The sequence below is a fragment of the Amphibalanus amphitrite genome, unplaced genomic scaffold, assembly GCF_019059575.1.
Source record: "Amphibalanus amphitrite isolate SeventyFive unplaced genomic scaffold, NRLGWU_Aamphi_draft 002242F_arrow, whole genome shotgun sequence".
NCBI lineage: Eukaryota > Metazoa > Arthropoda > Thecostraca > Balanomorpha > Balanidae > Amphibalanus > Amphibalanus amphitrite.
Window position 1 is genome coordinate 31602 of NW_024883730.1, and position 11859 is coordinate 43460.

The 11859-nt window shown below is 46.5% G+C and overlaps 1 protein-coding gene across 1 annotated transcript; it reads left to right on the forward strand.

Moving 5' to 3' along the window:
* Positions 1–1919: 1919 nt before the first annotated feature.
* LOC122376683 lies at positions 1920–10247 on the forward strand. Its single transcript, XM_043356591.1, has 4 exons — positions 1920–3399; positions 6523–6727; positions 7985–8037; positions 9168–10247. Exons 1-4 carry the CDS (start codon positions 1984–1986, stop codon positions 10245–10247), a joined length of 2754 nt encoding a protein of 917 aa, XP_043212526.1. The 5' UTR covers positions 1920–1983.
* The last annotated feature ends 1612 nt before the right edge of the window (positions 10248–11859 follow it).

Genomic DNA, 11859 nt, shown 5'->3' on the forward strand with positions numbered 1-11859 from the left:
AATAATGAACGGGTGGAAGGGTTCGGATAAACGGGGCGCAGATGAACATTGTGAAATAAATGTGCCTTCAATATTGCGAGCATATTTTGCGTATAAAACAATTCGCTCCAGCAAATGGGACTGCTAACAAAGGATGGTTTATTTTTAGATGAGAGCGCCGAGCGGTCCTATGGCTATGCACGGACCACGCATTCATTACACAAATTGATTGTCCGGTATGTCATGCTATGCATTTGCATTAAAACCTAAACTTCTTATCGCCATGTTTGGCTCACATAGCATTTCCAAGTATTTCGATTAGCATCGATCCCTCGTCTGGTAGCTCTGTGCCGAAGCCGTTGGATTCACTACGTGCTGCCACCTACAACTGCTAGCTCAGCGCTTTTCTGCCATCTGCCGCTATGCATTTCGACTCGGTCCCAAATGCACATGCTGTAGGTAGAATGTAGAGGTAGGTATAGTATATGTCTTGTCATATGCATTTATTATTATATAAGCAATATATGCGTTTATGCATATGCACATTTAGCTGCCAAGCTGGGTAGTTTATTTAGATACTACGATGGTCGTAGCCTTGTTGATCGCTGCCATCTAATGTTTTTTTTTTTTTTTGTACAATACCTTTGAGCATACCTATATCACGAGATGCTTGCATTTTTGTGTTACGAAGGTTTTCCCAGCACCTAGATCAAAGCCATATAACTATTTGCTAAGCTAGCTCAGTTGCGGCACTTGCATATTTGACCCATTTCTTTTATCAACTAAAACAGCGACAATTTATAGACAAACCATCAACTATATCTTCCAATCTTTTTGCAAAAAAAAAAACAACAAAAATCGGTATTATGCAATTTAGTTGTCACCGTTTTGCTCTGGCACCAGCCACTAGCCTGTAAATCTCTATCATTTTATCGATAACCAAACATCTCTAAACCCATCTCTCACGCTTCCAATCGCTGATATGGCTATCATATGATCGACTTATCAAGTCCGACCTTCATGACCTTCTGTTATGAGAGAAGACTCTCACGGTCGATCGTTACCTAAAGCTTATCTCACATGACACTGAGACGCTCCCACATGATGTGACACTCTCGAGAGTACGTTATCGTCAAGGATGGGTGCTGTTTTGTCGAGAGTACGATACTGTGTGTGCTGTCGCCGGCTGCTGAGCGATGGCATTATTTGCTGGGTGCTGCCGCGGAGCGCTTTGGACCGCTGCGAACTCTTTTGGGCTGCTGGACGCTTACTTGGACTGCTGATTGCTGCTGTGAACACCTGGGCGCTTATTTGTGACTGCTGATTGCTGCTGTGAAGCGCTGTGGACTGCTGAACGCTTATCTGGACTGCTGGACGCTGCTGCTGTGCTGTGCGCTCATCTAGACCACTGCTCGCTGCTGCGGAGGACTTTAGACTGCTGAGTGCAGCGTTACGCAGTTATAGACCGCTGGGCCTGGTGCATGTTCCTATGGACATTAGCCGTAAACAGACTGCTGATGCTGGTGTTGCTTTGAAACGCTGAGCGCTGTCGTAAACTGCTGTGTAACTTACTTGGACTGCTGAACTGGGCCGCGAGTGTGGACTACCGGACAGTTACTTGGACTGCTGAGCGCTGCTGTGGACTGGTGGGAGCTGCTAGACGCTTACTTTGACTGCTGAGCGCTGATGTTGAGCGCTGTGACTGCCGAGCGCTGTTGTGAGTTGCTGTTAGCAGCTTCGAACTACTGAGCACAGCTGGGTTTTTCTGTGGGCCTTGGCACTGAGGCAGACTGCATAAAAAAGGTGGTGTGAGAACTAAATGCTACTGTGCCTTGCAAAGTGCCATTCTGGACTGCTCTGATCTTCCTCTGAACAGCTAAGACAGCGTCGAAGTTTTGGCTGCTCTTACTAATGATAAAAACTGAGTGCTCTAAATTCAACCTGAGCAGACCCTAAGGAACCGCAATTTCAAGAACTGTTAGCCCGACATCATCTTGAACCATCATGTCGTTCTCCTCAGTGCTTCATCTCGTTCCAGTACGCTACATCATTACCATCATGATCTTTCTCGGCATGCTGTTCAACTACATGGTTCGCGTCAACATCAACCTGGCTATCGTGGCAATGGTCAACCACACCGCTCTTCCGCACACGAACTTATCAAGGTCGGATGAATGTGGAGGAAATGGAAGTGTGACTCCTCTTCAGCCACAAGAAGATGGAAAGTTTGTATGGGATGAGCGTATGCAGGGCCACATCCTCGGAGCGTTTTATTATGGGTACGTCGTGACGCAACTGGCTGGAGGGAGGATGGCGGAGGTGTTCAGTGGGAAACATACCTTTGGCGTGGCGATGTTTATCTCGGCTCTGCTGACTTTGTTGACTCCCGTAGCGGCTGAGACGGATTGGAGGTTTCTGGTGGCTGTCCGTGTGGTCATGGGACTGGTACTAGGGGTGACCTTCCCAGCATCATATGTTCTTCTTAGTTCGTGGGTGCCCATGGGACAGATGAACTTGTTGGTGATGCTGGCTCAGGGAGGTGGCGACTTGGGTACTACGTTTACCCTACCGATGACATCAGCCATCATTGAAGGACTTGGATGGGAGGCAGTTTTCTATATCCAAGCGGGTTTCGTGGTGGTCTGGTTTGCCTGTTGGATGGTTTTAGTCTGCGACAGCCCTGAAAACCACTGGTTTATTACTGATGAAGAACGTCAGCTTATCGTAGCCGGTGTTGGACCTCGTGTCAGTGAAGTACGTCATCATTCCCTACCATGGCGTGGGATCCTTACCAGCATCCCCGTCTGGGCTTACTTCGTGGGGTACTTCGGCGCTTGCTGGTGTTATTACAGCCTTCTTACCGACCTACCACAATACTTCAGCACCATGTTGGGTGAAGACCTCTCCTCCAACGCCCTCTTCAACTCTCTTCCATACTTGGGGCTATGGCTGTTCACCATCAGCTTCGGCTACGTCAGCGATGAAGTGGTATCTCGAGGCTGGGCGGGACCTTTGGCAATCCGACGTACAGCTGCAGTGGTGTCTATCCTCGGTCCCGCAGCTTTACTAACAGCTATCGCGTTTTCTGGTTGTCAAACCTCCGTCGTTGAGGCTCTTCTAGTGGTGACTATCATTTTACAAGGCGCTGGGTATAACCTGGGGGTTCTTCCCCTCGACCTGGCACCTAACTATGCGGGGACTCTTGCAGGGCTCGCCAACACGCTAGGCGCCATACCAGGGTTTCTTGGGCCTCTGGTTGTGGCCGCACTTACTGAAGGGAATGAAACTCTTGCAAGATGGAGAACCTGCTTCCTGATAGCTGCAGGATTGGCTGGGGGATGTGGACTGTTTCTGCTAGTGGGTTGTAGTGTAGAGGAACAGCCTTGGAATAGAATGAACGACGATAATTCGGAAAATGACGTCGAGCAGGATCGAAAGCTTTCCATAAAGTCAATGGCGGGAAAGAAAAGCTTAGACAGTGAAGCGGGAAGAAGCAATCCATCTTTTGAGGAGAATGCTATTTGAAGGCGAAAGGTTCACTGTTTAAGAAGATGATCTGACGTTGATTGAAGCTCTATGCTATACACTCTGCAGTGTTGCATGCAATGGCAATGTTTTCAATGGGACCGAATTTAAGCAAAAAAGGAAAGCGGGCGTGACTGAGAGAACGATTATGATAATCGGAAAGGAATTGGAATAACTTGATAAAGCCCGTATCACTGCCATTTTTGCGTACGTAAGCGAGCATCATGTAAAATACCTATTCACTTTGCAATCTTTGAGCTAAAAGTGTAATGCCAAGTAACGCGGGAAAAGACAGTCGCGCTTGTTCATGAACTGTACCTACCATATTGAGTGACGCCTAATAAATTACATGCATAATGCACCCACTGCGTTACATGACCCTGTCACCCTGCGTCTTTGTGCATGCCAGTTAAATATATCTGCTATTTCGATCTACATTTGGTCTAGTTACCGTGTTTGCAAATGGCTTATGACGTCTTGTTGCTAACTGATCTATTCACATATACCTAGACATGTTTTTATAGTGATGTATAGTTTAAACCAATATAACCTTATGGAATGGAACTTGTGATGCCTAATGTGAATGCCAATAAACACAGTCGCACCTCCTATAGCCGGACTTTTGGTTATTCAATGAGGGCGTCACAGTGCGGACACCTGACAAAGAATAATAGTCAGCACTTAAACTGATGACAAGCTGTTACGATAATCTACGGCATCTCAGCCAATATGTCACACAATGTTTGCGTGTTAAAGAAATTACGAGTTATATAACGTCTGAATTCATGCATAGCTACTAGTGTGTGCAAGTTGATCGCGTTTCTATGGCAACCAATCGGCTTTGTTGGTGCTGTCTCTGTTCGGTTTATGCTGCCAGTCGAGGTGCAGCTTTGCTACGGAGCTAAACCTCGCGAAGGTGAGAAAAATTTTAGATTACATTTTGGCCTTTTGATAGCGATCCTGGCTATATTTGTCGGTGAATCTTTTTCTTAACTTTGGGCCCACCCCGTGACTCAGTTTTAGCCGTGCCTAGCACATTTCATCTGACTGACACAAGTAAAAAGGTGAGTATAGTCAATGGACAACAGATAATATACACTAGTCGTGAGATAAGCGATGAGTCAGTGAATAAGCCTGCTCATTCAGCGTTATGGAAAACGATAGATGACCTCCTACCTCTATGTACCAAACGCAACATTTACAAACTGTAATATCAAGACAAACAAAGCACTTGCCAGGAAAGAAAAAGAGGCATATGCACCTCGTAGCAACAGAAAATGATTGAAAGTAGATATTTGAATCGTATGTAAGAGCAACCCCCCATACTTTGAATCAGCAACACATGCTAAAATGATACCCCAGCAGTGGTGATGAAAATTGCTTTTTGCCCTACCAAGACGCTTAGCATTACCTATCTTCCCGATCCATTTATGAATATTGGACATGCCAACCTGCTTGCAAGAGTACATCCGTCTGCTGTCAGTTTTGATTCTAATAAGAGTGAACAAAAACCTTTCGCTCCTAACTACAGAAAGCCAAAACAAATCGAAATCTAATGGATTTTTTAACCTTCGCCCCAGTGGGGGGGGCATATGTTACCACCCTGTCGCGTTTTTTGCGTGTGAATAAAAAACCGCGGCGCGTAGCGCCGCGCCGCTTGGGGTAGCTTTTGGTACATCAATTTTGGACAATGTGTGAAATTTTTGACCCCAGGTCATGTCAGGTCAGGTCACCAGGTCAAGTTAACTGATCAAGCCTAAAAAAAGTTTGCAATCATGTCCAGCCTGCAGTGTTTGTCAGAAAGGTTTTAAACTTGTAGGATTGCATGCTGTTATGGGCGCCTATAATTTGTATATCTCGGATTTTTTATATCCGTGACCTAAGGTCAGGTCAGTGGCGTGACCTTACCATTACAAGTCAATGGAGAAAAATGAAAATGCCTCTAGATCCGTGTGTACGCATCGGAACAGTCCAAATATTTCAGACTCACAATGATTTAGTCCACTCGTGATGACCAAGGTGTCATTTTTGCTGATAGCCTCTAGACAGGTCATCCGAGGTCACTTGAGGCTACAAACAGTTTTTTGCCAATAACTCGCGATTGGAACGAGATAGAACGCTGGGGATGGTCTCATTGTGTTTGTCTTGTTGAGACGCATCGACTGATATGTAACATGACCTTTTCCGGTCAGGTCATGACCTTGACCTGAGGTCAAATTTTCAAGTTGACCTTTCAAGGTCAAATTATAGTTCATTCGACGCGTCTCGGCGAGAGGAACACGATTCTGGCAATAGAAATGTCGTGGCTTTTTGTAGTCGAAAGTTATTGTCGAAAAACACTTTTCGTAAAAACAGCTATTTTTGGAGTTTTTGCCCTCTGGAGGCTAAACCGTTGACCTGAGGTCAATATTGATTATGACCTTTTCAAAAGAAGAGTTCACAAGCTATCGTTTGCTGTTCCATGCGTTTTTGTAGCTACCATAGTTCCTGAGATAGCGGCATGTTTTCTGAAAAATATAATGATAATTGGCTAATTTTGACCTTTGATGACCTCTGGTGACCCCAATATTGCTCTAAGGTGAAAAATAACCGAAATACTTTAAAACGTACGCATTGAGAGCTATCGACTGCTTTTTACCGCGTCTTTCTAGCCCTCTTAGTTTTTGAGTTAGAGGTGGGTGGTAACATATGCCCCCCTCACTAGGGCGAAGTTGGCTGAGACCGCCACTGGGGCGCGGGTTAACCTCTTTAAGTAATAAGAGAAAATGTCATTATTCAATTATTCATTCATATTTCAATTATAGTTATAATCCTGCAAAAAATACGTTTCAAACTCTTCAAACTGCGGTTAATTTGACCAATATTTCTTATTCCAGACACGGAAGAGGTATGTCTCTCCCAGCTGCAGAGTTGGCCCAGTGTGCCGCGCGGGTAGCTTTTAACCACGGATGGCCGGTTGCTGAACTGGTGTGGCAGTCACCCAACCCCGTCTGGATTCTGCCTGCCCTGCTGCTGCAGCTCTCCAAACTGGGAGTGTTTGCTCGTCGTTCCTTGGACGGCAGGAGTAGTGGAAGTGGTGGTGGTACCATTCAGATAGCGGCACCAGAGCTGGCCGTAGCGACGCGGCCACTGCTGCTTCTGCCGCCTCGCGATGTATCAATAAACCAGCTGGAGAAGCTGTCCTACAGCCTGCATGGTGTCGAAGTGCTGCAGCCCGACTCGGGTCAGCTACTGCTTGTGACCCGTAATGTCAACTCCGGCCCGCTGGTTACCACCGTTGGCAGATGTCGAGGAGGACAACTGAAGCTGCTGCCACTCCCACCAAAACCTTCGGGAGGTCTTAATGACCTTCGAGTCGTTAACAAAACCTACCGCGTGGCGCGATTTGATTGGTCCCACTCCGATCGACTCTCTTTGTTCCACCTCGCTGAAGACATCGTCGCTCTCCTGCAAGACATTCTTGGATTCAAAACCATCGATACAATGATACAAGAGAACCCTCTGAGTCAGTTCTTTAGTCTCCTCCAGAATGGCTCTCTTGATTTCGGCGTTGCCATATTCGGATGGTCGCAGAAGCGGCATCCGTACACGAAACTCTCGATGGCTCTTGCACACTATGATCGCGGGATGTTCATACGCACACCAGAACCCTCTTCCGTGCCTTCTTTCAGCGGAAGTCTTGAGAGTCACCGTCTTCAGGCGTTGGCTATAGGTCTTCTTCTTGTGGCCGCCGTGGGTGGGTTTGTGATATTCCGCCTAACCTGCGCTCCAGACTCGCGTCTTGTCACGTTTTGTCTCCTGACGATCGGTTCAGTGGCTGCCCAAGGCCTTGCACTTCGTCCGGGGAGCATGTCACAGCACATAGCCGCTGCTGTGGTCCTTGAAGTTGGCATGATGACCTTCCAGTTCTATACAGCTGGTCTCCTAGCACAGGTAACCACCGAACAAGCCCGCTTGCCATTCAAGCATCTTGACGATGTCACCCGTCTTCCGGAGTGGCATTGGGCAGTACAAGAGAGATCCGTGGGCGCGGACGTTCTTCGCTACTATCCAAGACCTGGCGCCAACTTCACCAATGTCATGAACGATGGTATTATGGAAGGGAACATGACGAAGTGGGTCTCCCGCGCTGCCAGAGGCAAGTTCGGATTCTTCAGCATCACTTCACTAGTTGTCGACCAATGCACGGTGATACGATGTCCCAGTGTGTGTCTCCACCCTCAGAAACTGATGCGCGGATGGGGAGGACTTCCATTCCATCGGAGTATGAAGGAATGGCGTCTATTTGATGCCGCCCTTCTGCGGATGAAAGAGACGGGATTGTTGTCGCGTCTCTATCAACGTCGCTTACCAGAACGGCTCCTCCGCTCGGTGGAAAGATGTGACCTGGATGCTCGCCCGAGAACCCGCTGGTCTTCTCTGGGTCTTTCCGAATGCGGGCCGTTGTTTGCTATTCTCCTCGGAGGCTCCTGCGCTGCAGTGATTCTGCTGGGTCTTGAGCTGCTGGCGGGAAAGCTGAAGGAGTTTGACGAGGTTCATCGGGCTACTGATGAAGGCCAAAGGTCATGTCCTTCAGAGCAGCACAGTCATAGGTCGAGTGTGCTCTCAGTAAGGGAGAGAAGTCACCTTGACGCTATTGATGAATCCCTAGACAGCACGGTACTGGTGATATCATGATTGTTTTGTAATGGTCTCGCAGTTGGCACCAAAAGCAGGACATGGCGTCGTATGTCAATACCTGTAGATTGATGGACAGCAGCTAACTCGAAATACTTGTAGCCTAGAATACATTGGTCGATTGGTCATATACCAATCATTCGCGGTTATACCCATAATAGACCTCTGTACAGTGTAGTACACCAGGTCTGTGCAAAAGAAAACCATCACCAAAATACGTATTATGTGGCAAAGCATGGTGTTTGTGCATACTGCGCAGTAGAAGTGCTTTCATTGTCTACTACACCTTTTTTCGTCCGAATTCACAAAGATGAAGTCCAAATTCACAAAGCTGAATTCCAAATTCACAAAGCTGAAGTCCAAATTCACAAACCTAAATTACGAATTCAAAAGTCGAAAGTCCAAATTCACAAACAAAAAGTTGGAATTCAAAAAGATAAGATCGAATTTCAAAAAGCAAAAATGTGATTTCAAATAAGTAACAAGCAATTTCACAAAACAAAAATGCAATTTCAAAAAGATAATGTTTGATTTCAAAAGATATTCTGAACTAACTACAGACAAAGCTGCTGCACCTGAATTTTATATTTTTATAAGAGGTGCTTATAAGAAAAGGTACATAAATTTCCGCATGAGGAATACATCTGCTAATATTATGTAATATTCCTATTTGGAGGAACTCATTTAACAAAAATAGCACATGGAACACGTGATTTTTTACAACAATTGTTTATGAATCCACATGAATCATTCTGAACGTTGAACTCACAGATGCTTACCTCATTTGCTCTGTTAACGTCAATAACTTGCTGTGATTTATTTTATTGTAGCCAGGTATGTCTCAGTCCTCAACGGAGGTTGACCATTTTTTTAACCATGATGGGGATATGCAAGTTGAGGTAGAATTGACAGAGGTTGAAAATCCAGTTCCTGACGGAGCTCCTGACGAAGCTGGACCTGCCGGTGGCGGTGACGGCCCACCACAGCCGCGAGGCAGGCGCGGCCCTCCGCCGGGCACCAGGCGTGGGCCGTACAAGCGGATCCCCCGGGATGCCCAAGAGCGGGTCGTGGCCGTGTTCAATGAAGGTGGAGACTGGAAGGCGGCTGCGACAGCGAATGGAATTCCGGTCCGCACTGCCTACGGGTACATTACGAGGCCCGAAGGACAGCTGCCGCGTCCCCGTGGCGGTGCCACAAAGAAGAAAGTTACCCAGGGGATGGTCGACAAGATGGTCACTTACGTCGAGGAGAATCCATTGATATCTCTCGTGGAGATCGGTCGCAATTTGCGCCAGGACACCGGTGTCACCATATCCGTCCCGACCATCCACCGCCACCTGCACGGCCAGCTGTTTACTATGAAGAAGGTCGTGGCCGAGCCAGTGGCCATGAACAACGCCGCAAATAAGCAGAAGAGGGCCGAGTACGTGCGAAAGGTGATGGCGGCGACGGGGAGTGGGAGATCGGTGCTCTACATGGATGAAACGAACGCGAACCTGTTTTTGCGGCGTTCTCAGGGCCGATCCCGCCGCGGCCTGCGATGTTCGGTGAAGGCCGCCACCAGTAAGGGCCCCAACGTCCATATCATCGGGCTGATGTCGCAGACCGGCATCATCTACTGGGAGCGCCGACGAGGGTCCTTTCGGAAGACGGACTGCTCTGACTGGCTGCGACGTGCCCTGCAGGCCTGCCCTCTGCCGCTCGACCAGGTGACGATCGTCTGTGACAACGCGCCGGTACACTGTGACCTGGAGGCAGTTGCAGCCGAGTTCCCTGGTCTGGAGCTGGTACGGACAGCGCCATACAGCGCGCCGTTGAACCCGATTGAGGCTGTCTGGTCTGCAGTGAAGGCGAACATGAAGCGGGGCATGGCGTCATCATTCAGCGCCATGATGGACACGACTGACGGCATCACCCAGCAGGAGCACCGGCTGCGCTACCTGGAGGCCAAGATGGACGCCGCCATGGAGTGCATCAACCCGGTGATGTGCATGAACTTCTACAATCACGTCCAGCGCCACTATGCCGGGTGCGTGGCCCTGGCCGACCTGGCGATGGGCGTGTGAGAGTGATGGAGGTTCAAGATATGTTTCTGATTTGTAGTGGCTTAGTTCCAAACGTGCCCTACGGCGTTGTCAGACAAGCAGCTTTGCGTTGTTTTTGTCTAAGTCGCAAATAAAACTGTCCGTCCGTTGCCTTGCATTTATTTCAACGAGATCAGTGCCTGCAGATGGCCACTCTGCTCATTATCACGTTATTAGGTATCCACTATAAGCTAAAACCGACAAATTCTGAAGATATAGGAACATTATTTTTACATCCGAAAAAAAACAAAATATTTTGTCATTTTAAATTGTAGGTATATGTTAAAAGAGCTAGGTAACATATCATCAGAAAACAACAAGAAACAACGTTTGAAATCCAGCATTATCTTTTTGAAATTGCATTTTTGGTTTGTGAAATTGCTTGTTACTTATTTGAAATCACATTTTTGCTTTTTAAAATTCGATCTTATCTTTTTGAATTCCAACTTTTTGTTTGTGAATTTGGACTTTTGACTTTTGAATTCGTAATTTAGGTTTGTGAATTTGGAATTCAGCTTGGTGAATTTGGAATTCAGCTTTGTGAATTTGGACTTCATCTTTGTGAATTCGGACGAAAAAAGGTGTAGAAAAATGGTGGTGGTTGACAAAATCAGTTGCTTTTCGTATAACGTTTGAACCGAAAGTTTGTGTTTTATTGGTCGAAATGCTGTTCGTTACAATTGCACTTTTACTAAAAGAAACTTGAGTTCCCGGGCAAATATTGTCGTAAGCTTATTCTGTAGCCAGATAGCTAGTGAGATGTCACTGGTAGGTGCTATAACTCCGTGTGATGTTTCGTCGTTTCAAGGCATTACGTTTATGTTGTCTAGTGCCTAGCAACAAATATCCTTTGTCAAAGTTACCATGCTAAAAATAAATTCATTGTCAGACGAAACCTTTTATCTTCCAACAATGTAACAGCGAGTTCTGCTTTTCCATACCTCGATAGGCGTTATCACAAGTGTATTCGCGGCCATTGGGGCGACGTAAGAAAAGAAGAAAACAACTGGCCCCAAGAACTTTAAATTATCAGTTAGCATGCACCTTTTCCTTGATATGTAGAGAATTTACCATTGATTGTTAAAGAAAATTGCATTTAAAATCTTCCATTTATGCTTTTTTCATCGTTTGCACAGTATGTTCTTTTACTAAGCTAGAAACACTAATTATAAATAGTTCCCGCATCATCAAGAACAATAGGGAAGGCTTGAAGTGAATACAATAATCTAAACGGTTTTGTAATCCATGTGAAGACACTTCTAAAATTGCCTGTAGAAATATTAAAGGCAAAAGTTCAACTTTTTCAAAAGACGGATGGCTATAAACCTATTCAACGTGTGACAACTCAGCCGGTAGGGGAAGTTGGGACAATGCCGGAGTTGGGGCAAAGCCGAAATTCGAGATATTTCGAAAACCGTAAGACATGGATGCCACCTGTCAGTGATGCTCTGAAGCTTAAGTGACTACAATTATCGCATGTTTGTTACGAGTCGTCATTCGGAATACTTCGACTGTGAGGGCGCCAAGAGCGTTTTCAAGGTACGTTTCCCTTGTACTACATGCGCCTTTGAAGCTGCATTTCTTACTCATTATG